At 36.5% G+C, this 27,140-nt stretch overlaps 1 protein-coding gene across 1 annotated transcript in view; it reads left to right on the forward strand.

The window, feature by feature from the left end:
- LOC306988215 (complement factor H-like) overlaps nucleotides 1–27,140 on the forward strand; it is a 137,950-nt gene that overhangs the window by 13,775 nt on the left and 97,035 nt on the right. The window contains exons 13-22 of the mRNA XM_079593018.1: nucleotides 12,667–12,930; nucleotides 17,103–17,297; nucleotides 17,372–17,545; nucleotides 17,637–17,810; nucleotides 17,937–18,113; nucleotides 18,195–18,365; nucleotides 18,491–18,670; nucleotides 19,435–19,629; nucleotides 22,849–23,034; nucleotides 23,198–23,384. Of these exons, the coding sequence (XP_079449144.1) occupies nucleotides 12,667–12,930; nucleotides 17,103–17,297; nucleotides 17,372–17,545; nucleotides 17,637–17,810; nucleotides 17,937–18,113; nucleotides 18,195–18,365; nucleotides 18,491–18,670; nucleotides 19,435–19,629; nucleotides 22,849–23,034; nucleotides 23,198–23,384 (1,903 nt within the window). The remainder of the gene's footprint in view (nucleotides 1–12,666; nucleotides 12,931–17,102; nucleotides 17,298–17,371; nucleotides 17,546–17,636; nucleotides 17,811–17,936; nucleotides 18,114–18,194; nucleotides 18,366–18,490; nucleotides 18,671–19,434; nucleotides 19,630–22,848; nucleotides 23,035–23,197; nucleotides 23,385–27,140) is intronic.

A 27,140-nucleotide genomic window follows, 5' to 3' on the forward strand; every position in this document is an offset into this window, starting at 1 on the left:
TGTTGCCATGGCCGCATTAACAACAGGGCTAGGCGGGGCTAAAGCCCCGGGGCCCGAGCAAGGAGGGGGCCCGTGATTGGCCGTGGAGCAGATTGACTATCCATCGGTAACGCTGATTGCCAAAGCCTCACCACGCCCCCCACAAATTAGCCCTGTTATTTAGTGATGCTTTACCATAAATTGCATGCATGATCATGGAATCATCACTATCAATTATTATTATTAAAGTAATTGACCATTCGCAAAGACCAGCCTCCTGTGTGTGATAAGCCAGGCTCTCGCTCTCACGAGTCACGCCACACATGTTCTCACGCAGTGAAAAATACATCGCGGGGCACAGACTAGGCTACGCGCTGACAGACGAGAGAGCAGCTTACTTTTGACATGAAACAAAGTCTCAACTTTCAAATATTGTAATTTAAGTAATTTAAACAATACCGTTTTTCAAGTTCAAGTCCAAAGACGTTAACTTTCTACTGACTGCTTTGCTGCCGGACTAAATTTCGGATTTGGCGTTATGATTGGTCAGATCGCCTGTCCATCAAACCCCCGTGGGCGGCAGGGTGAATTGAAACGTCACGTTTGAATTTGGTATATCAAATGCATTTATTCTAAAAGTGTATGATGGAAATTTGTGTTTTTTATGTGCTTTTTTATACTAAGAAGAATAACAATTTGGAATGTAAAGAACAACATATTAGGCTATAGTTATCTGTTATATTGGGAAAATACCATTTACATAAAAAGAAGTGGGCTCAAAGTAAACCAAATTTTCCACATTTTATAAATGACTTTACATTATATGTACATCTTTCGGAACAAACTAAAAACAAGAAAGAAATGAAAACATGTAATGCTTTGAAAGCACTGGATTTTATGTAAAATGTATTCTTTCTTTTTTTCCCACTGGAATCTAATGTTAATGTGACATTGTGAATTTGTAATACCGCTTGTTACAACATTCCTTGTGTTCATTCAAGCCCTTGTCTGTTCTAGAAAGGATGCCGCAAAGATATTTAATGCTAATGTATGAGACATAGGCCTACGCTGAGTTTCATTCATTTATGAGGTGCGCTCTCTAGTTAACAGTGAAAGTGAAAGTGAACGCGGCGCGCGGCTCCTCCATCTCACGGTTATTATATTGTCTGCTATATATTTACCTTGTATTTGTTAAATACATGCAAATGGTTGATGAAACATTTATTAAAATAAGATACAATTGAATTTATACAAAACGAAATTCACTTTAAAGAAAGGCTTTTAACAATGCAATGCAAGTGAACGTGGCGCGCTAGCGCCTCAATGCACGGTTATTATATTGTCTGCTATATTTGCTTTTTATTTATTAAATACATGCAATTGGTTGATTAAATATTTATTAAAATTAAGATACAATTTATACAAAACGAAATTCACTTTAAAGAAATGCTTTCTACATAGCAAAACTTAATGAAATGGTAAAAACATGTCGATTTACAAAAACAAAACTAATCTGCACTTTAATGTTAAAAGACGTAAATGTTAATAACTTGGTATACAGTCATGAGAGACTTTCATTTTAATTATTTTATTGCTGTATTCTATTTACATCTAATCGAATAGAGGATTTTTTAAAAAAAATGTGCATTTTATATGCTGGAATATGCAGAAATATAAGTTAACAGAAGAAGGACTTTGTGTATTTCGTTAAAATATGGTGGAATGTGCAGAAATTTGTTAAATGTTCAACAATTTTCTTCAAGTCTGAGACTGTTGCATTTAATACATTTTTTGGTTGATGCAATGTGCATAAAGTTAAAATATTGAAACTAATAAAACAAGTTTTAAAAAAGAGAATGTTTAATTTGATTAAATTTTAGGGGGCCTCCAATAGCTCATAGCCCCGGGGCCCAGTGAGCTCTTAATGCGGCCCTGCCTGTTGCAGAAGTCATTAGGACTGCAGATGTGAACAGATCGAAAAACGGCAATGTCGGTAATGTAAGATGCCTAAGACAGTGAGAGGCAGAAAGGAGCTGATCATCTTTGCAATGCCAAACCACGTGTAACTATACTCTGGGTACACTGGCGGAGTCGGAGCCCTCTCCTCGGACAGCATGCAAACATATTTAATTCTATACCTGAATATATGTAAGTGTGAACTTTGAGAACTTGACTTTTGGAAGAAGAGTGGAATAACATCTTACAACAAGAACTGGCCAATCTGGCATCAGTCCATGAGGATGAGACACAAGAAGATGGTGGCCACTCCAGATACTGACTGATATTGCCAGTCTGAGTACAACTTGAGAGACTGTTCATTTCTAATTATATACAATAATACCAATGTGTAGGCAGCATTAATGTGGCATCTTCCTCCATTGACAGACAAACAAAAGTAGCTGTGTATTTGTCATGATCCCAGTCTCTTGCTCTTGTGTTTCTCTTGTGGTCTGTCAGTCATTGTTTGCTGTAACATGCTCCTGTCCTGAGCTTCTTTGTTTGCCCTGGATTCCCTGTGGTTGTTTCGTTAATAAAAATTATTTTATAAAAAAAAAAAAAAAAAAAAAAAAAAATTCATGATCCCAGCCTGTTCCCCTGTCGTGTGTGAGGACTTTTGTGTTGTTTCCTGTCCTAGTGCCATGTTCGTAGTTCATTGTAGTTTTTCATGTTAATTAGTCTCCCCAGGAGTGTCTTGTTATGGCGCTTTTCCATTACCAGTACCAGCTCAACTCGACTCGACTCGCCTCGTCTCGCTTTTCACTCCGTTTTCCATTGCAGACGGTACCTCCACAATAGTACCTGGTCGTCATAGCGACGCGACACACACCCGCTACCCCCACACACAGGACAATGGAGGAAATCGAGTGTATGCTGTTTTACATAATATTAGTAATGGGTATGTCACGCAATATCTGGCAAAACTATTTAAAAATGTCGTGGTTATATTCAGGATACTCCGTCTGGCGCGTGCAATGATGACGCAGTGAATAGTGACGATTCTCTCTGACCAATCAGCAGTCTGCCGTGTGTCACGTCACATTTTAGTATCGCCTGCAGCTCGCTTAGAACCTCGCTGAAGGTGATACGAAAAAAAGTACCTGGAAGCAGGTACCGGTACAACTTTTACACAGTGGAAAACCAAACAAAGGCGAGTCGAGGCGAGGCGAGCTGGTACTGTGTAGTGGAAAAGCGCCATTAGTTCCCTTGGTTACCCTCGTGTGTTGCCATGACAATTTACCCCCTTGTTACCTTGTTAGCCTGTGTATAAATTGCCCTTGAGTTTCTCTTTGGTTGTTTGCTGTAACATGCTCCTGTCCTCAGCTTCTTTGTTTGCCCTGGATTCCCTGTGTTTGTTTTGTTGATAAAGTAGGGCTTGTATTTCTCTGCTTCATCCCTGCCTCAGCATTACAGAATTATAATTGAATCAGGGTGGGTTGCACCAACAAGAATTAATCTTCATTCTCGATCAAATCCAGGATTATCTAATAATTATGTTGTACCAATCTTAAACCTCGTTTAAAAATAAACAGGTTTACATTTAAACCATCATTTTGATCCTAGATTTAATTTATATTTAAGATAGATTAACTTTAATACTGTTGCACCATAACTTTAAACTCATATTTAAATCTCAATTAGAGATTAACTTTAAACCTGCAGGTGATGAGGTTTAAATAAAATAAAGTGCACTTACAATTAAAATATGTGGCTGTTTGAACAAAGACAGAAACAGTGGGTGTGTCATTGGGTCTCAGATAGGTGACTAATAAAATTACTTAATTATTACTAATAAAAGTGCATTGAGCCGGCAGAGTGGGATGGTCGTAGCGGCCTGTAAGCTTACGCCTGCTAACAAGTTCGGGATGCGGATCCGTCACTTATCTCGGTGCACCTCAGCCAAAGAAAAGAAGAGAGGAATATATTTAGCATCGATCACCAGACAGACTTTTTCAGAATTTTCACCTGCGACAGCTGATCATATTTTCATCAACACTTTACTCTCGCTTACTCTCCCTTAGAATAAAATCTACCAATATTTAAACTTTTCAATAAAAGAAAAACAACCAATATCTAAACCTCTTAATTTCCTTGAATGCTCTGATGTGCAGCATGACAATAAGACAAGTAAAATAGAATTTGCTTTCTCAATTTTTTTTGCAAATATAGCACTGATATCGTAATCTTCAGCCCTGTTAGCAAAATTATGATAAGCAAAAATTTTACAAAACTAAAAAAAAATCCCAGATCTTAGTATGTTTTTCGGTCATTACAACTTCTACTGTAGCACTGAGGCTTAATTGTACATTTACACCTCGGTTGCTTATTCTGTTTTGTTTTATCAAATTAATTTTGATAAATAAATAATGAAATAACACAAGTGAAAGTTTTTATTATTTGTCACAAATTTTGGAAACATCATTGCAAAAATGTTAAACCTCATTGAATAAACAGAACATAAAATGGATCATATAATATTTAGTTTGAAGTTTAGGTTAAATGTAAAAAAATAATAAAAAATTGTTGACCTTATTTATTGATTGTGCCAAAACTCATGACAACCATTTACTTATAAAGTTAAAGACCTTTGAGTTTAACATTTCAATGTTTACCAAAAGTCCACACTGTAAGATCCTGTAAATGACATCCAGCTTTTACGGTTAAAAAAAAAAAGACAAACATTTATTTATTTTTTTCAGTGTGAGATAAGGAGGATAATCTAGGTCATCCAGAGATAACAGTTGTTTTTCTTTTTTCTTTTTTAGTTTTAAGCACATTCTGATACTTTAAGGATCAAACTCTTCTTCTACCTCAATGTACAGTATGTTTGAGTATTATGAAACTCAGATTAATTAATCTAACAATGTTCTTCTTCAAATGTAAAGAACACTAGAAAGTGAAAAAAATAACAGCAGTGAACACACAAAATATTTTAGAACTTTTTTTTCACAGGAAAAAAAACATTTAAATGTCATGTTGGTGATCAAATTTGAGTTCAAAGGGATAAAATGTTTGACAATTTTGAAAAACTTATTGGTTATTGTTCTAATTATGTGTTTTGTATGTGTTGGTGGTGGGTATTATCACAAATGGGAAAAAGAATGGGGGAAAAGTAAGGAAATATAAGGAATAAGTATGGGGGGGATATTATGTCTTTAAAGGAATTATATAATTGTGTTAAATGGGTTTGAATCGAAAGACATAATAAAGTACAGACACACACACACACACACACACACACACACACACACATATATATATATATATATATATATATATATATATATATACAAATGTCAAAGTCAACATAAAAATTTCATATAAAATATAATTGAACACATTTGTAGGTCTATATTGTATCATTTATCATTGTAGCCTTAGTGAAGTTGATTTTCTGTGTACTGTTTATTTTTATTTTTGGACTGATAGTTGTTATAAAGTCAAATAATGGCATGCGAGAGAGTCAGTGTTAATATCATCGTGTTCCTGTAGTTTCCCAGCATAAATCCCAAACCATTCATTCAGTTCTAGAAACAAAGACACATTTCTCAAAACATTTAAATATTTCACTTGTTTTCACACGCATTCCATTTTTCTCAATGTTTTCTGCAAAACTCTACACAAAATACTTTTCATTTTGTCAGCATCCTGCCTCCTGTTGTTTGTCTCCGGACCTCTAGAGGTCCCATGTGTTCCCCTCTGCCTTAATTCTTCCCTATCTAGGGTCACCTGTGCCTTGTTTCGTATTTTATCTGTGTTTTCCCCTTGTTCCTCAATTGGTTTTTGAGTCTTGGCTATGCGTCTCCTGCTGTGTCCCACCGAGCCCTTCCAAGTAATCCCAAGTAAGGAGTTCTTAGTTATTTCATTTAGTTTTTTCTCCCCTCGTGGAGTTTTTTTATTTTTCTCCTGAGATTATTTGCCGTATCACTACTGTTAGTAATGCCTCTTTATGAGAAGAACTTTTGTTGGATTATTTTTTTACTTTAGAACGGCGATAAACTTACCTGAACAATAAACTGTTTGACATGTGGATTCGCCCAATCAGCATTGAGAATCCAGATGGTATAACTATAAACAAACTTGTGGCTTGCTCACGGAGTATGCATTTATTTGTCATTTTAACTGATGAAAAAAAAAGGGGTGTAAAAGTGGACTTCAAAGATTTCTTATCCTGTGGCCCCCTCTATAGGACAGCATTAGTATTACAGCCATTGTAAATCTGTGACATTATTTGGATGCTTTCTACACAACAGGAACAAGACAAACTGTAAGGCTGGTGCCAGTTCATCTGAGCGCCCCCTATATGAAACAAAAGACTTTCTTGGGAATTAACACTTTAACTGAATCTCGCATAATATGCAACAAGACACAGCTCACACCACACACACACACACACACACACACACACACACACACACACACACACACACACACGCACACACGCACACACACACACACACACACACACACACACACACACACACACCATCTCTCCCTTCATCCCCCACCTCCTCACCCGAAATACACTGAAAACCTATGCAATGTAATGTGTGTGCGAAAAAAGTAACTACATATGTTTGGTCTCATTTAAAGTGTCTCAGTGCGCCTGGTAAAATGGTCTCACTCTCCCAATCATAATGAAAAGCTAAAAGAAGTTCTAAAATATGAAGAATGTGATGTACTCCTTGAAGGTGTGCATCCCCCTGATCTTCCATTCAAACCCCCTCCTGTATGTAAATAAGTATTCTCTGCCACAGGCACCAAGAAGCCATTTGGTTGCACATTCTGATCTCACATTGGTGAACCCCTCAATAGGGGTCTGAAATCTAATTATAATGTCAGACACCACCATTTGGTGGATTTCTGGGTTTATAAGGAAAAGGAGCAGAAGGTTCTGGGAGTCTGTAGGTTGACTGCCCACACAAGCGATGTGTGTAATTTTGTTGACAGGTAATAATTTCTACAAATTCTGTGATTTCTGAATTATTGTTAGGATATGCTTAAACTGATGATTTTATCCTTTTGAATTGGACTTTGAACTATTATGTCATTATCTGGTCAATAAATCGACTGACCACTTGTGCCGCAGACCTGGGTAAGGAACTCGAAGCGATATAGTTTCCTGGTCTAAACGGGTAAAATATAAACAAGAGTTTAAGAGAATAATTAAACATTCGTTCATGTTTTAATGATGCCCAGATATCATTAAAACCCGTTCATTTATGGAGTCAGATGAAATAATGAGAAAATACATATGAGAATTGTGTTCCATTTAATCTTGTTTTGTTGCGTAAAAAGGAAAGACAGTAACGCGCAAAGACCTTCCCCGCTGATCGACTGCCCTCATTGGTTCGAATTCAGCCGGGCTTTACAAAATAATTGCGTTCTATTTTCTAAATTTTATTTTACAAACATCGCAGCACTGTAAAAAAAATAGAATTGCTTTTTCCTTTTGGTAACAATATTACACATTATATTTTTGAGTAGTTAAGGCTTGATTTCATTCATGGAATCTACCTGAATAAATCATGTAAAATCCCCTAAATTATTTAGTCTATGACTGAATGTAATATTTTTAATGAAATATGCTTTTTTATTTTAAGTTGATGCTCAAAAGTGTGTGAATTATAGTGAATGGATATAACTGATTTATATTGAATTTTTATTGTATAATTAAAGACTGTATGCTACTCAGCACAGAAACAAACTTGTTACTGCACTAGCATTATAGAAAAGTTATTGCTCAATGATCAAAGCAACATCTGAGTATTAATATGCCGTTATTCACAACATAACTATAAGCCCTAAATACTCTTCTGCACAAGTAACGATCAAAACGTCAACATAATAGACAAAAAACTCTTTCAAACCGGACATTAAACATTAACAGATGTTTCCCTTTGCTCAAAAACACATGAATTACTTCATTTATGTTTTATGTTTTGCTTATTGCTATAAAATAATCTATTCAATTCACCTTTGGCTAAGCCCCGCCCCCCTTAGTTACTGTTGCTACCTCCGACAACTTCATCTGGGCTCTGGTTTGGTATCAACATGGCTTATGCTGTGACAGCTCTTGCTGCTGAAATTTTATCAAACTTTTATAAAGCAGCAAATAAAGTGTCCGATAGAAGTAGGCAAAAGGGGCTGCAATATGCGTTCGAAGGCTATATTCAAGACAAACGGTGAAACGCAACAACAACAAGACATCCAAATAGAGGCAAAAGCATAACGGTCACAGTCAAACAATGAACCACAGCATATCCTAATCGAGACGGAGGCTGTGACTAACAATATCAGGAGAAACACTGTTCATGCAAAGCTGGGTAGGTCTCTATTCACTTCTATAATCGTTATTATTTACAAAGCAAACGGACTACGCGAGTATAAAGTTGTATTTATTAGCAGCGTGTGCTAGCGTATCAACAATTAGGGCAGAGAACCGAATCATAACCTAAACAGCATAAAACTGTCTAACTAGTGTAACTTCACAGTGAGGTTAAAAGCTAAATGTATCTTAGAGCACAAAAGTGTGCTTGTTGATCCTTGAGGGGTTTCGCTGACTGAGAGGACGTCCACACAGTTTAATCCAAAGACGACACTTGTCAGTATTTAACTTCGGTTTTGGGAAGGGGAAAAAACGGACACCCCCCTCCAACCTCTCTGGGAAACGCGTATCTGTGTTACAAATGCCCCAGGCACAACGTTTAACCATATTTTTTATAAAACGACGACGTAATAGCCTGCCGAGACCAAAAATATGAGCCTCCTGCGTTGAAGTCAATGGAGCGCCGTGAAAAAGTGTCGGAGCCTCTGTAGGAGCTCGTTCTTGGCTGCGCTGTAATTGGTCAATCTACATTCTAGGGCGTGGCTTAGCCAAAGGCGAATTGAAGAGACAGAAGCAAACGTGTATGCGTCGCACACAAGCGGCAACCTCCCTGTCTCTCTCTTGAAACCAACACGGAAGTGAATTAAACGGCAATTCATCGACTGGCCGCTTGAGGCTGGCTGCAGAAGGGAGTCAAATCTGTATCTCCCGCATGTTAAAATGCCCAACTTTACAGCAGAAAAAAACATGTTTACAGCCTGGTTCTCTCTGTGGCTTTGGTCTATACAGCTAATTTTTCCCTTCATAACAACTGTGAGGGGGGTGATTTTTTTTATAACTCACCCGTTTAGTTGATTAATATTTAAAGTTCTGCAAAATTAAGGGTGTGTCCACTTTTGAGTGACAGGTGGATTCCCGCTGATGTAAATGCTAGCCGGTTAGCCGTCACTTCACCTCAGCAAATTCCAGCTGCTGATCTTGCCATCTCTGCCGTGTTTGTGCTTTTTTTGGGGATTATTTCATATAATTTAATACACCCATTACTTCGCCCATGGCTTTGGATTCCGCCGTTGTCGTCGAGTATCGTTCGAGAGAACAACCAGCGCTGTATTCCAGTTGTTTTCATCTGTGAACATGCACTGATGGATGGATGTCTGACAATTTCGTTGCTTTTTGGAGTTTAGGCTACACTCGTTCTGCGGTGCCGTTGCTCTGGACAGATTATAACATGCTTATGTGCCGTCAGATGAAATCCTGCAGGTGTCTGTGTTTCTCCGTCCATGCAATAAATGCACATCCTTGAATGAGCGTGGATTTCTAGCGCATTTCATAGGTAATATATATCTGTTTTGACCCATTTGAGAATTGAGATGCGGCCAAAATCAGAATTTAAAATGGACTGAATAATAAAGTTCTCTACGAACTTGACGAGCGATGCCGCGCTGACGGACCATAACTTAGACTGTAATAAAAGAGTGACTGACATGTATAGACAATCACGGTCACACACACACACACTCTCGGAGTAATATTGTAAAGTTACTGCATAATACATTGTCAAGTAGCAGAATAGCTGTACAGAATCACGATACACAGTCTCACTTGTTGTAGCTATGTCTTTTAATTATTATAATATTTCAGACTTTTTAATTGGCATTCTGATTTTAATCATCAACTGTCCGTGTCACTTTAGCGCGAGCCGCTGTGCAGTCGCAGACTTGGTACTGTGAGTAGCACATAGCATTAGCTCCCAAGTCTGAGCTAACCATGGAGCTAACTACATAACGTTGCGCTAGGTGGGTGTGGTTTCAGATAGCCAGGCTCCTCAGCTCCGCCTCTTTGCCCATATTCTGTTATCCGGGAGTGACGAGCGGTGACGCGAGGCCAAGATGGCGACGGCCGGCTCCGCCCACTTTAGGCTTCAAAAATGCTCTTCAGAAACCTACGGGTGACGTCACGGACACTACGTCCATATTTGTTTACAGTCTATGGTCGCACATAATCTCCAGCAGCTGTGAGGGCGCCGGCGCAATACAGCTCCTCCTTCCCAGTCCTCAGTTCACTTTTTAAAATAAAAGTCCCGATCTCTCAGACCCAAATAATGGTCTATTAAAATGAGCAAATTTAAGAAAATAATTGATTTCACCCAGAACCACAAATTGACATATTTTAGGATGTCACAATGACAGTATCACGTCTGCCAAGAGAATATGTGAATGTCTAGGTTATAGCAGTTAACTCAGTAACTGTTATCACTAGAAAGATCACTGTGTTTATACAGAAAAACATGACAGTATTACGTCTGCAAAGATAATATTTTAATTTCTAGGTTATGTCTAACGTTAGGTTAGGCCTAACCCAGATAGCAGACCGATGTCGATTCAACGTTGATTTTTAGTTGTAAAGGTTAGTATCAATCATCAATCAAATTTCAACGTTGAATCAACTTCAGAACGTTATTACATCGAAAATAAAACATTGATTCAACATTGAAATGCGGTTGAATGGCGTGTCTGACGTTGATTCAACGTTAATTCGATGAGCAAAACGATGTTGTTTCAATGTCACGAGAAACGTCGTTTCCACATTGATTCGATGTCAGTTTGCTATCTGGTAACTGAGTATCACTAGAAAGAGCACCAACAGTGGTATCCGTAGCCTACCACAGTTTTTAAAGAACATTGATAGCATAGTATGTTAGCATATTGAATATAGCCTACTGTATTTAAAGTATCATATACATTTACTAACCGAAGACAGATGGACAGGCGCTCCGCAGCTGGGATAGATCGCCTGTAGTTGGTGTCCTGGAGGGTGATCCTCGCTCCGATGCGGGACAGCAGGTCATCAAACTGTGTGCGAGACAGGCGGAAGTACCGCTGAAAGCGGCCGTCATCCAGGCGCAGCTCCTGGAGCAAATGGTGAAACTCGCCAAACTGGGTCCGCCTCCGAAGGGTCTGGTGGATCCAAATACGGCGACGATGACCCCTACGCCGCTGTTCTGCTCTCCAGAGCAAGTACAGAGCGGTGACTCTCTCGATAAATGATCGATCAACATCACACATCTTGTAAAAAGACGGCCGTCAACGGGTTTCAAAACTTTTTAAACTTTCGCCTCGGACGCGCGTAAATTTCGCTTCAAATTTGTTTTTACGCGCGTTCATTTCGCTCTTGACGCGCGAATGGACAGAAAGTGATCAAGCGTCAAACTAGACGCGGCAGGCGCGAATTTGACGCGCTATTCGCGTCCGGTGTGAACGCAGCATTATATACCAAAAGATCAAGGCAAATTTGGTTTCTCATGTCATGACCCCTTTAACTTATAAACTAATTTATAATATTTAGTTTGATATTTATGTTCACAGTCAGCATTTCACATTCACGAGAACCCTTTTTTTTCAATATTTATTGGGGAAAAAATACATTTGTATTAATTTTCCGTGTCCTATTTTGAACATAATTAATTGTTTGCAGAGAATCACATGACAACTATTTGCAAACAAAGTTAAAGACCTTTGAGTTTAATAATTCAGTGTTTACATAAAAAGTCCAGTAAGTAAGATCCAGTAAATGACATCCAGCCTTTACATTTCCAAATCATCGTCATAAGAGACAACAACAATTTAATCAGTCAGTCGAACACTTTAAGGGTCAAACTCTTCTTTTGCATCTGTTTTTATTTTTTTCTTCAGTTCAATATATTCTTTGCCATGGCAGTTACAGATTCATTTTGCAATGACTGTACTTTTGCAATCTTTAAAAGTTCAAAAGTCTTGTGAATCTTCAATCTCACTCATTATGCTCTATGGGACAGATTCATCCACCACATAATTTATGATTTGATTCAAGAAGATTCAAGAATTTTGACTTCTCTAAAGTAACATTTCTTTTGGTGTGTTTAAATGACAAATAAGAATAGCTTCATCAGATAAGATTTTTTTTTTTTCCTTTACAGGAAATATTGCTTGTGCACAGAGTGGTCCGGTGTTAGAAAAACCCTCTTTTTGATTTTGATAAATGATTAACTTGTTGATCCACAAGCAGACAAGAGTATCAGAGACAGACCAGAAAAAGATACTTGCGAATTGAGATCAAAATGAGAGTTCCTGTAAAACTCCTCGGCTTCGTCTTTTGGGTGTTTTCCTTAAATTGTGCTCGATGTCAAGGCAAGTGATTTTTGTTGTGGTTATTTATTTGAATGTCTTTTTAATTTAGATTTGATTGAATATAAATGTTATATTATATGCACTTTCTGTAGCTTTAGAGAGTGTTGACTAGTTTTGCATGTGCTTCAGCATTTAATATACAGTTATGTCTTTGTGTTTGTTTGTGTTTCTCAGAATGTCGTTTTGTTTAATTTTTTTGTTTGTTTGTATCTTCACCAAATAATCACAGATTTCTGAGCTTTATTCAAAGCACCAATTTAACAATTCCTCTTTCCCTTGCTTTTCACACAGAGATAACATGCACAGCACCAGATATATCAAATGGTGAAGTTATTGAGAAAATGCCCGAATACCAGAAAGATGCCATATTAAAATACAGATGTTCGCCAGGGTTCAAGCCTAGAGAGGGAATCCCCAGATGTGCTAAATTTGGCTGGACTCTGAATCCAGAATGTGATGGTAATGCACCATTATTTTGACATAAACAAATCATATGGGAAATAATACTGACATCCTACTATCCATATCTTTCATTATGCAATAAACCTGGCAACATAACTTGGAAAACATACAATGAAAAAAATAGATTAACCCATTAACCTTACATTCAAAATTGAACATTTAAAAACAAAATAGCAAATTAAGCTAAGTTTACATATAAGTTAGTTAAATCTGGGTAATTTTAGTTTTTTAGTCCTCATTCATTAAATAAAATATTTGTTTGATCTTAGTTTGATTTTTTTTTTAAAGTTGAGAAAATGGAATGAGATTATTTACTTGTCTTCCTGTCATGCTGTAGAAAGTGTCCAATTGATGTAGTTTCCTCAAGGTAACTCGAGCTGCGTCGAGACGCGGTGGGAACGCCCTGCGTGATTGCGTCGTGAAGCACGTGTATAATCAGTCCAATGGAAAGACGAGACGACATAGGCGGCTGACGTCATCGACCAGGAAGCTATAAAGCTTGAGATCAGACCGCGCTAGCTTCTGTGCCTTCAGCAAGCAATCTGTGTCTGTCCTTGTCATATTGTTGTCTGTCAAGTTGCAATATATATATATATATATATATTATTGCGAAAGAGAGCAAGCTAGCATTGTATTGGTTTCTTGCCCACGTTATATCACGAGTGGGACACACACACACATCAGCTTGTGTTGCTTGTTTGGGAGTGGAGCATGCCAACAGTCAGTTACCGACATACCTGTCAAGTTTTGGATTTGAAAATAAGGGAAATTTTCCGGCGCCCACCGCGAGCAGTCCCACCACCCCAACCAAGCTCCAGTATAACCTATCCCTTACATTTTAAGACAGGTGTTATAGCCTAAAAAGGGCTATATATGAAGAGCATTTATTTAAAGGCTCATTTGCATATTTTCTGTTCATTTAACATTGCTTGTCTTTATGACAAATGGAAACATTTTATTTTCATTCCACACATTCTTTTCATTTCATATTGCTTTTCTTTTACAGTTTTTCTTTTCACATAACTTTTCTTTACTCTTAGTGAGTTATTGTACAAATTTGTTGCGGACTTTGCATTCTTTAAGACTGGAAGGAGTGTTTGTGGGCTGGACCAGAGTGGTTAATTTTACATGAGAGTAGAGCGCAAACAGTTCTGTTGTCTAACGTCATCCTATTCTCTGTAACAAAACTTACAAAACGCGTGACTGTCCCCCACCCTGCTCCTCTTCAGAAAATTAAATTCGCTGTCCCATTGATAATGTAAATCGTGTAAATACCGCTATTTACATGAGGGTTTTGTTTTTTTGGCAGGAGTGCCTTCCGCAGTGGCGGACTGGGACAATAATTCAGGCCGGGAATTTGACTCCACTGCCAGGCCACCTCTGCTGCTGCAGTCACCACCACCCTATTCATGTAATCTACTGGACTGATAAACTTGTAGGCTAACCCTATTAATGTAACAGGTAGACTACCAGATGCAATAATATATAAAAAAAATAACCCTTACAAACTCACTAGGAATACACCATTTATACTACCAAACCAATGACAAATAGAAAATTGCCTTAAATTGGTAAAATAAATAAATAAACAAACAAACAAACATTGTAGGCTACATATTGTAGACTAGAAATGAAAATCTAAATAACTAACACTGTATTCTTTTCCATACCATCTTGATTTATTTATTATTTAAACAATTTGACCCAATAACACTATTCTGTCTACTTTTTATACATTTTTATTTATTATATTAAAAATATGCTACATGTAGACGAAACGAGACTTGACACAGCACCACTTACATATTGTTGCTCGTTTGTTGGTTTAATTTTATCTATTGTGATTATCTAAGTGATTTGTATGTAGTGTTAATTTTGTCACCTATTTTTAATTTAGTCTTAGTCTTGTGCCAAGTGTCTTAGTTAGTCTTAGTTTTAGTCAACTAAAAGTCTCGTCATTTTAGTCTAGTTTTAGTCAAAAGAAACTCAAGGTATCTTAGTCAAGTTTTAGTCGACTAAAAGTCTCGTTATTTTAGTCAAATTTTAATTAGTCGTCTAATTTTAGTCAAAAGAAACTCAATATTTCTAAGTTTTAGTTAAAACATTTTAGTCTTTTTTTTAAATAACAAATTATTTCTGAGATTATTTCTGATAACCATTTCAGTCAAATAGTGTTTCACACATCTCAAATATTGGTTAAATGTCATAATTACCTGAAAAAAATGTAATAGATCTTTTTAATGCAACTATTTTTTAACATTAATCTGTTCATAACAGATGAATATTCTATCTCCTGATGATGGCAAGTAGAGACGATTGGAGACGAAAATGAAGAGAGATTTTATCTTAGTTTTTATTTTATGCAAAACATTCTCGTCTTTTTTCGTCAACAATAATGCATGTTAATTTAGTCTTAGTCAGCGTTTTTGGACATTGGTGCAGTCTCGTCATGGAAAAAAAGGTCGTTGACGAACATTTTTAGTCTCGTCTCGTCTGACGAAATTAACACTATTTGGATGAAAGCGTTTATCTGCCAAATTATTACAAATATAATGTAAATGTAATCTTGACCGACCTGTTCCCTTACTGGCAAACATGGCTGAGATTTTGCAGCAGCTTGCCGAGTCTGTGGTCAGGGCTTTTTTCCTTTTTAAACGCTCCCTCTCTGCTCCTCCTTTGCGTTTACGCTCCATTTTTTGAACTATTTAGTCAGATATTAGGCAGTGCTTCGTGACGTTGGGTGGGATTGTCATTTTCACTCCGCCATTATGATTCGTCGATTGAGAGATCCGTCAATTAATTCGTAGTTGCACACCAGCCTATCCAACGCATTCTCATCCTAGGGCGTCATATACTGACACTTTTGACAAATATCTGCGTCTCATATTGACGCTAAAGGGTGCCATGTGCGTTGGATGTAAACGATTTGTCAAAGCGTCAGTATATGACGCCTTGGGATGAGATCGGGCTGATCGTCTGCCGGCAGGCCTTTTTTTTTTTTTTTTTTTTTTTTGCAGCCGGCAGGCCAGAACGACCGTCAGGCCACCGGGAAATGTCCCGGTGCTCCCGATGGCCAGTCCGCCCCTGGCCTTCCGTGTCTGTCGTAGCGTCCATCATCCGTCTCAGTTTTTTTCCCGCGTTGTCACTCATCATCCTACCTCACACACTAGCCTCGCGACAACTGCCACCTACAGTACCTGTAGTAGGCTACTGCAGGTGACAGTTATTACGAGGCTAGTGACAGAGCTCAGATTGGGAATGTTTTGTGTTTTGTTTTTACTCCGCTCCGTTTTTTTTTTTTTTTTTTTTTTTATAACGAGGGTTAAAATACGGGAGATTTACGGGAAAATACTAATACGGGAGGACGGCGGGAAAGAAGGGTAAAATACGGGACTTTCCCGGCCAAAACGGGATACTTGACAGGTATGGTTACCGACTGTGAGCATTGTGAGAAGCTGTCCGTGATGACGCTCCGCTCCCGCCGGTCGTTCTTCGAGGAGGACGCTTCGGTTCGCATTCCCCGAGGCGCGGGTCCCGCTGTTGCCGAGGCGCGGCGGTGACTCGCATCGTGGGGTTCGTAAACGGATCTGACAACGGGGGTTGAGACGGGCGCCGCCCTATCTCAGCTTTTCATCTGCCAGATCCAGTTCCTTATCTCGGGGAGAAGCATGCTCTGCGTTTCTCCTCCCCGCGATGAGGCACTCATGCATTGGTATCGTTAGTATTTTGTAAAAATACATTTATGTACATATTTATAATCTTAATGAATAAGGCAGGAATAAACATTATGATTTGGTAACTACAGAATGAGCCAATAACTACAATGATTAGCCTACCAATTTAACTGATTATTTCGAAATAGTGAGAATGTTATATCATTTGGATTGTCCAGAAGGTAAAGCACTTGAGGGGTAATACAGACATTTGAAACTAGATACTTTTCATGCTAGCCTGATTTTCAGATAATAGTTTAGCAAATATTTATAAAGGTTCTTAAAATAGAAAATGTGCTTCCAATACAACACTCTATTCATGGAAACCTAGAATTAAATTTTTCCATTATAGGATTTTTTTTTTATTCAGAATTGTCTCCTGCAAAAGACACAGCAAGCAAATCCACCGATCCACGGATCATTTGTTGCTTTATCTCTTAATTATGTTTTGTACAGAAGTGACTTGTGAGCTTAAGTCAACCACATTCAGAGTAAAAAAGATCCAGCCAGAGGGAAAAACTATTTTCAGAGCTGGAGAAAGAGTGGAGATCACCTGCGCAGAAACATACTGGATTTTGTTTACAAAAGAAAACATCAAATCATTTACATGTGGAGAGAATGGGCAGTGGGATTATCAGCCTGTCTGTGCGGGTAAGATATAATCACTTCTGCATTTATTGCTGACCTTACTGCATGTTCTTAAAATAATGTAAATCTTGTTTCAGAAATTAAATGTGAAGTTCTACGTGACCAGCATGTGTATGACCCGTACTATTACTTCAGGGGAGATCTGAAATTGGGAGCAAGAAGATCTTACTCTTGCATATCTGGATATGATCAAATGTCAGCAGTGGCCACATGCACACGAGACGGATGGACACCAAACCCACTGTGTGCTGGTATGTGCTCATATTAATGTTACAGTTTGTGCAAATGAATCATTATCATATAATATGAATTGTAATTAATTTGATGGATATTTGTTTACAGTAATGTGTGCAGCACCAAACATCCCAAATGCAGAGATTGTGGGAGATCAGAGAACAAAATACATCATCAATTCAAGAATACAATATAAATGTAATCCTGGGTTTGAACCAGAGCAGCCTGTACACATCACCTGCATTTCCCAGAAAGAATGGACAGACATACAGCAATGCACTGGTATGTTACAGTAACATATATTACAGATACTATAACTTTTTCAATATTCAAATCATTATCTTCACAATGATAACTCAAAAACATATGAGATCAGAGTTTTTACGTTTTTTAACTGTTTCCTCGCAGCAAAGCAGAAATCGTGCCGTGATCTATCCGTGGAAAAGGAGTTGATATACAGCCACCCCTCCAATAAGATAGAAGTCTTTTACTCCTGCGACACGGGTTATAAACCCTTCACTGGGAACTGGTGGGATTCAGTGACATGCAGCAAAGGCTCTTGGTCAGAAGAACCTCGGTGCATCCGTGAGTTTTATTATTATCAGTCTCAGGTGTTAGACGAATGATAGTTCACTGAAATGTGCTTCCTGTTTTCTGTCTTTACAGGAGAGGAAGATTGTGGTGCTTTCCCCAGTGTTCCCCATGGAAAACTAAAGCAAACCAAAAACACCTTTCGTGATGGAGACACAACAGCACTTGAATGTGATCCAGGGTTCATACCAACTCAACGCTTCATATCATGTGTCAAAGGTGCATGGGAGAAACCAGTTTGTGAGGGTGAGCTTCTCAAACTCTTATTGCATGTTTGTGAGGAGCAGCGACAGCATATGAACAATATAATCTATTGACAATGTTAACCTCAGTTCATGAATATCCATAAAATTCTTTTTTTTTTTCTTTAGTGGGTGTGCATTGTAAAATTCCTCTAAAAGTGGAAAATGCACTCATAGCATCTAAACCTGAAGAATTGTATGTAGATGGATCTAGTGTAACATACGCATGTCGAAGATCATTCTCAATGAATGGGACGAGTACAGTTTCCTGCCGCAATGGAATTTGGGAAGAAACACCAACATGTGAAGGTAAGATTGTGATTGGTGATGATTTATAAGTTCTTACAGATTAGAAAACAAAACACTCTTGTAGGTGAAAATCAAGAAAGATACTTGGATATTTGAAAATCATGAGGAATAACATCAAGTCCACATAAAATGTTGTGGTAGTCATGACAACTATTAAATCTATTTGCTTTGAAGACTTTGTTGAATTCCGAAATTGAGTTTTGCCACATTTGCTCTAGATTTATATGATAATATTATAATGTTAAACTTCATCAGTTTTAAATTATTTTAAAATTGACTTGTTTTTCTCTTCTGGAAAAAATATTGATGACTCATCCAATGCAACAGTTTTTTGTCCAAATGTTTTCTAGAATCGAAATCAAATGAGTGTTTTAGTGCCATTGAGCTACAGGTCCTTCCCATAAAGCAGTCTTCTCATCTGCTTGAAGACAATAGAGAAAGAGGGTTGAGTGGCTTCAAAAATGGTCACGTTAATCTTCAGTGAATTTGCTAAATAAAAAAGACTAAAGCAACTTATTAAGTAAAGTATATAATGCGCAAACCTGAATTTATCCAAAGCTATTGAGTAAAATTGAAAAGAATGATTCTGACTCAACTCAGCCTCTCTTTGCATATTTTCTTAAGAAATGAAGCCTAAATGAACATATCACAGTTAAATCTGGCTAATTTGGGATACAATTTTGTTTTGTAGATATTGAACAATTCGCATTTCTGATGGTTCATCTCTTCTTACCCTTATTTCTGCATGATTATGTTTTGTACAGAAGTGACTTGTGATCTTAAGTCAAACACATTTGGAGTAAAAAAGATCAAGCCGGAGGGGAAAACTGTTTTCAGAGCTGGAGAAAGAGTGGAGATCACCTGCACTAAAAAACACTGGTTCTTACAAACAAAAGAAAACATCAAATCATTTACATGTGGAGAGAATGGACAGTGGGATTATCAGCCTGTTTGTGAAGGTAAGATTATTAATATTTTTTTATAGGAGCATTTTTTCAAGATTAACACATTTCAATTTATAGTAAAATTACATCACATTGAATTGAATAATCTTTATATAATATATATATATATATATATATATATATATATATATATATATATATATATATATATATATATATATATATATATATATATATTCATATTTTGAATTAAGAAATTTAAATTAGTTTAAAAAAAAACTAGAGCTTAATAAAACATTTTGTATACATCTTAATGGAACAATGAAATGGACCATTTAGTTTATGATTTGTATTTATTAATTTAAAAAAGAAATATACAAAATGTTTAATTAAGCTCTAGTTTTTTTTAATCATTTAAAATTCTTAATTTATTTAATTAATAATATGTAAGTATTATTCAATTCAATTTGATGGAATTTTACTATACATTTAAATGCGTAAATCTTAAACAAAAGGCTTAAAACGGTGTAAGATTATGGAGTCTAAATGAGTAGAAAAAATCTTAAAACATTTTCTATAAATATTAATGGAATGAGGAAATGGATCCTTTAGTTTATGTGATTCTCATTCATAAAACAAAATTAAAATGTTTACATTTAAGATTTATACAAAATATTTTATTAAGCTCAGGTTTTTTAATCATTTAAAATTCTTAATTCATAATATGAATAATATGTAAGGATTATTCAATAGAATTTAATGGAATTTTACTATTAATTGAAATCCCTAAATCTTGAAAAATGGCTTAAAAATGTTTTGAGTGTAAGATTATAGAGAAACACTTCAGAATTGCGTGCTGAACTTATTGCATGTTATTACAGTTTTTCTGAATTGCTAAAACACATTTCTTGAAACCATCACTCACTTTCTCAAAATCTTAAACACAAAATCACATTTTCAAACCACGTTCAGAGAACCTCTGACTCTTCTGGCAAAATCCAACAATTGCCTCAAAACCATTTTATCTGTGCTCAAAATCAAACAATGCTCTCAGATCATATCTAACAAGTCAATATTATAAACACGACAGATCATTCGTTAGACACTACATCAAAAATTGGAGAACACAGAATCCAAAGCATGCAGTTACAGAAAAATAGTATTTTGTAACAAAGTAAACAAATTTTGCAATTACGTAAAACTATAGTAATGACAACTTACAGTAGTAAGGTGAATAAAATGTATACCCACTGCAAGTATAGTATTGTATTGAATGTCTGTATATTCAGCACTTGCACACTGTGAAAATACAGTGACCCAACTGCAAAAGCCAAAAAAATACTCTTCCTCCTCTCCCTCTTATATTGTTTCCATCCATTGTTGGTATCAACATTCAGTGCAACATTTTGAGTCAGTCATGGGACTCTGAACTGACCTTGTATTATGTACAGTTGGTTTGGTCACATCATTAGAAATAAGTGTGAACAATTTTGAGTCGTTGTGTGTAAACGATGACAAGTGTTGGATTTTTTTTTTTTTTTACTTTTGCCTGCCTGTGTTTAGCGTTTTGAAACTTGTGCATCACAGTGCGAAATGTGTTTTAGTGAGTGAGAATGTGTTTAGAGTTTTGAAAAAAAGAGTGCACGAGATTTGCAAACAGTGTTTTAACTCCCTGAACTTGTTTCATGTTTTACAGAAAGAGTGATTTATTCGACAAATTGTTTTATATTATTGAGAATTTGGTTCATAGAATGGGGTTTAGTGTTTTAGCAATTCAGAAAAACTGTAATAAATTTAAAGGCATGTGGCTGATGAGATTTATTACAGTATTTTTGAATTGCTAAAACAGTAAAATCCATTCTCTGAACCCAATGCTCGGTGGCCTAACCCCATTTGTCGAATCAGTCACTTTGTAGGCTAAACCTTAAACAAGTTCAGGTAGTTAAGACACTGTTTGTCATCCACTCTTTTTGCAAAACTCTAAACACATTCTTACTCACTAAAACACATTTTGCACTGTGTTGCAAAATGGTAAATACATGTGGCAAAAGTTAAACACAACTACAACACAGTTGTCATCGTTTACACACAACAACTCAAAATTGTTCACACTTGTTTCTAATGATGTGATCAAATCAGTTGTCTAGAATATAAGCCAGTACAGGTGGCCCAGGTACATTGAGTGTTGATACCACAATGGATGGAAACAATGTGAGAGGAAGAGGAGGAAGATGAGGAAGAGGAGGAAGAGGAGGAAGATGTGGAAGATGAGGAAGAGGAGGAAGATGTGGAAGATGAGGAAGAGGAGGAAGAGGAGGAAGAGTTCGAGTAAGAGGTGGTGGACGAGGAGGAAGAGTACAAGGACAATGAAGAGCAAGACCAAGAAAAGTAATTTCAGATCAAATTCGGGCAACTGTGATAGACCATGTTCTTGTTCATGGAATGACAATGAGGGAAGCAGGACAAAGAGTACAACCCGAAAAGAGTTTTTCTCTGCGTGGCGATGGAAGGTCTATGACCGTAACCCATATACAAGGGTAAATCTTTTACAGGCAATGGATTTGGCCTGTGATGGCATAGGTGTGGAGTGTTGTCAAGGCTGGATCCGGCACACGAGAGGGTTCTTCCCACGTTGCCTTGGAAGCGACAACATTGCATGTGATGTGGACGAAGTCCTCTGGTCGGACCCAGCACGAAGACGGGATGCTGAGGCAGAATGAGTCTCTCATTGACTTTGATTTTGCAATTGCTCAATATTTTGTGTAATACGCTTTTCATTTAGAGTTGTCTTTGTTGAAAATATGAAAAATACAGAAATTCAATACTGTATTACTTGCAGTACTTACAGTATGCAATATATTTGCTGTACTGAGTTGTGAATTATTTACTTTTATTTATGGCAAAATTATTTTCTATATGCAATAAAAAAAATATATCTGTAACTACATGCCCTGGACGCTGTGTTGTCAATTTTTTTGATGTAGTGTCTAATGAATGCCGATGAGTGTTTATATATTGACTGGCTGTGTTTATGTTTTGAAAGCATTGTTTGATTTTGAGCACAGATCAAATGGTTTTGATGCAAGTGTTTGATTTTGCCAGAAGAGTCAGGGGTTTTGTGAATGTAGTTTAAATACTGCGTTTTGTGTTTAAAGTTTTGAGAATATGGGTGAAGGTTTCAAGAAATGTGTTTTAGCAATTGTGAAATACTGTAATAACACATTTTCTTGTTCATCTTAAAATAGTCTAAAAATAACTTTGCTTTGCCTTCAGGGAAATGTGAGCGACCACCACAAGTGGACTCTGCAGATACAAAAGAAATGACAAAAACTGAATACAGTTCAAGGGAGAGAGTTGAATACCTCTGCTTTAGTAAATACACACTGGATATGAGTCCCCCCTACTCCAAATACTTGACCTGTGAACAAGGAGAATGGAGAGGGAATATTAAGTGTTTAAGTAAGTATGAACACTAAACCATACATCAAAAACACGTTAGGCTTTTTTTAACTGTATTTTATTTTGTAAGTTTTATGTAATCTTGTAGTTGTTGTTCTGGTCTTCTGATGAATCAATGAATGTATATTGTAACAGTGACAGTGAGATGATGTGTTTGTTTCAGAGCCTTGTTCAGTGACGGTGGAGGAAATGGATAAAAGAGGTATACAGCTGTATTGGGGTGGACGGCAAAAGATATTCTCACCACATCAGGACAGAATCACCTTTGCATGTCAGAGGGGCAAATCTTTAATAAGCAGTAATAACCTCCTAATACAATACTGTAATGATGGAGTGATGAATTTGCCTGAGTGTGTGTGACAAGGAGAATAAAACATCACTGATGTATCAGTTGTACTGCTAATAAAAAACAAATGGAGCAAATCAAAATAAACCCTTTTTCCCAAGTCAGTTTCTCTGTTTTGGAATTCTTGCAATTAAAACAAAATAAATTATAAAATCAACATTCAAAATTAAAATTTTAATAATCCAAATAAAATGTGCATGTATGAAAACGACATTAACTTATCTAATGCCAGCTAAGAGCATTTGTATGAAAAAAGCTTTTCAAAAAAAGATTGCCTGTAAAAATAAAAATAAAAAGACCAAAGAGAAAATTGCAAATAATCATGTATTTTTACTATCATGCAAATGTGGGGGGGAAGAAATACAGTACATGAGTTATTAAACTTTCTTTTTGCTAGGTTTCTGGCTGATTACAAATGTGATTTCTGACATGTCTATATGTATTATGATCACGATTTATAGGAGATAAAATTATTTATTAAGCAATAATAAATAAATAATTAACCCTTTAAATTTGTTTATTTTATTTTTTACAATTGATTGGACACATTTCTCAGTACTTAGGTCATTTATTAAAATCTCTTCACACAGTTCTCCCAACCAAATTTCTACTTGGCACAGTAGTTAATTTCACATTCAAAATGAACTAAAACTACAAAACACTTAATACATGTCTCAAATCAAGCCATTTGTTCCATAACACTAGCAACGGTTGTCATTTAACTAACATACTGTACTTTGTCACTCATACAGTTTTTTTCAATCGCTATCAAGCGCTTACCCATACTTCAGATACTTTTTCTAAACTCTTAACACAGACTCACACCTACAAAACACAATTGGCCAAATGGATAATTTTCTTCTCAAAAACACATTTTGTTAAATATATACTAACTCTTCATTACAAAATAGAACACATCTTTCTCTGCACTCACTAACTTTACCAAAACACTGGAAATCTGACTCAAAATGAAATTATTCTGTCAAAGAATAACACTTGTTTTCACTTCAGGTACATGCAGTCAATCAAAGTACACCAGGTTTCAGAATACTGGCTATTCTTGACATTACAAAAACTGCATAGACTTTTATGTTTCTTGGTTGGGAACTGTATGTCCACATGTAGTAATGTTCACATTCAAAAGCATTCCAGTAAAAGCAAATCCTTTGTTTACTACAGGAGGTACAGTAGAAACACAGTATGATAGAACAGAAAAAGTTTTACAACAAGTGAACAAAATATCCGTGAGACACACAAGAGCATTCTGAATACAATAAAAAAAGCCCAGATAAAAAAATACTTTTTTTTGTACTTTTTTTTTTTTTGTACTAAAAAAGCACAAGATTACTGTATCTAATCTCTGCGATCTTCAGGGTTAGGCCACATGTTTTCATCAACATCACATCTGATATTATCCAAGACGATGCAATCAAGAACTGTGATGTCCCTGCACCAGCATCCATGGCTTCAAGGAGGGACATCTGGTCATGTGACTGATGGTCATAAACCTTCCACCTCCATGCAAAAAAGAACTCCACCATGGGGTTGAGGAAAGGTGAATAGGGTGGAAGGAAGAGACTTACCAGTCTTGGGTGGACTTCAAACCATGTTGTTATTGCTTGAGAATGATGGAAAGCCACATTGTCCCAGGTAATTACAAAGGTTCTCATGTTTTCATGAGAACCAGGCGCTGCTCTGGAACCAGGCGCTGGTGGAGATCATTGAGAAAGGCAAGGATGGGCCTCACTGGGCCTGCTCTTCTCCCTTCTCCTCCTTTTACTGTATAAGTGTGTAATAGAAAAAAATAGCCCCTGCCACTCTAAGCCAGTCTAAGCCAGACTGGAATCAGCTGTGGTTGGCCCAATTTACCCAACATAAATCAGCTCTGTGTCAATTATTCAATTGTTTGTTTGTTATCAGCTGAGATATATTGTTTTTGAACTGATCAATGCAGATGCAGAGGTTTTTATACTGTATCTAAGGTTTGGAATATTGTTTTTGCTATTGTGGGATGTTGTGTGTTAACATTCGTAAATACTACAAAAACAATCCATAATTTTGTTGGGAGGTATAGCTTGTCTGTTAAGAAAATGTAAGCATTATGGAAATGTGTTCACTGACTGCATATTGTTTGAAAACGACATGAAATGTGTGAATGGTATGGCCACAAAAGACCGATGCTGTGCTAATTGTGTTTAGAGTTTTGAAAATGTGACAACTGGCTGGACAAACGCTTGTTAGCGACTGAAAAAAACTGTAAAACAAAGACCTAAAAGCACTAACAACAGGCAGCATTACACAGTGTTTCCTTTTATAAAACTTCTTTATAAAACAAAATGACACTCCCTACTCATTAAAATTCACTGCAGAATATAACATGGTCTATGTTCACCTTACAGTAAAAAAATATTCCTAAGTGTTCCCCTTTTGTATAGATGTTAATGAAATTTAAAGACTAACACCTGTAGCTGTTCAGCTATACATCTTATTATTTTGATAGTATTTCGTTTTTAAGATTCTGAATATATTTCAATATGGTGGTAATACTAGAAAATAGTAAATTATCTTGTCAATTTTTGTATTATGTTAGGTTTTGAACTTAAGTTTAAAAGTTTTGAAATGAGTATGTAAAAATGTACACACTGGCCAGTATGTATAGAGTTTTTGAAATTTGTAACTATGCTCTTTCGGAATACAAATATTTTTTGCACAGACAATGCAAACGATCATGTGTACAGAGTGGTTTTAAGTGTCATGTGCACAGATAGCTTTTGGATAGTACTTTGTGCACCACTGAGTTTATTGAGACACAGACAAAGAGAAGTGTTATAAACAAAGTATTACTATTGTTTTACTTCTGTTGATGCGCTGAGCAGCCATTTTGGATTCTGAAGTTGGGGTTTCAGAGTCGAAAAATGTACATTATTGACTTGATGTACATTATCTAAATGAATCTCATTTATAAATACTAATACACGTGGCATCGCAAAGTGCATGTACATAATATATATATATATATTAACCAAGGGTTCAGAGTTTGGTTGCTTAATAATTGTGTGTTCTGATCAAATTGCGGACAATCTTTTTGTCTGTCACGGTCAATACACCAGAAATGCATGGTGTATATTTTAAGATAATAAATACAATCATAAATTTAAACTTCACACAGGGACCACTTGGTGGTGCAATTGATCAAATAATTCCCATTACCCATTATTGGGGGGGGGGGGGGAATAAAACAATTAAATTGTGTTTGTAATGATATAGACCACAGAGAGAGAAAGATATGAACTCAAGGTGCACAAGTTTATCACACAAAGAACCAAACAGGTATGTGCTTTGAGTGATTCATCACAGGATTACAGTTTTTTCCAACTGCTTACACACGGTTTCAAAACTATGTCACCTTTTTTCAGAACTCTACACACAATTCCCAAAACTGCACACACAAAAAAATGCCTCACATCTCCTTCAAAATGTAACACTGCATTCAAAATGCCATAAACACATGTCAGAATGAAGCATTTGCATCAAATGGCAAACACTTCTTTCATAATAGTACATTTTTGGATATACCATGCAAACACTGTTGTTCTAAATCTAAAGCTCTTTGGTCTTTCATAGTCTTATATCTACATTTCAATGTAATGTTCTACAGTGAAGGTAATCTTCTGAGAGGGGTAACAAGTACACTGTAAACACCAATGCAATGTAACAGAAAATATTTGTCAGGCCAAACATTACTGTTGTATACAGTAGC

Source organism: Phoxinus phoxinus (genome assembly GCF_949152265.1).
Source record: "Phoxinus phoxinus genome assembly, chromosome: 20".
NCBI lineage: Eukaryota > Metazoa > Chordata > Actinopteri > Cypriniformes > Leuciscidae > Phoxinus > Phoxinus phoxinus.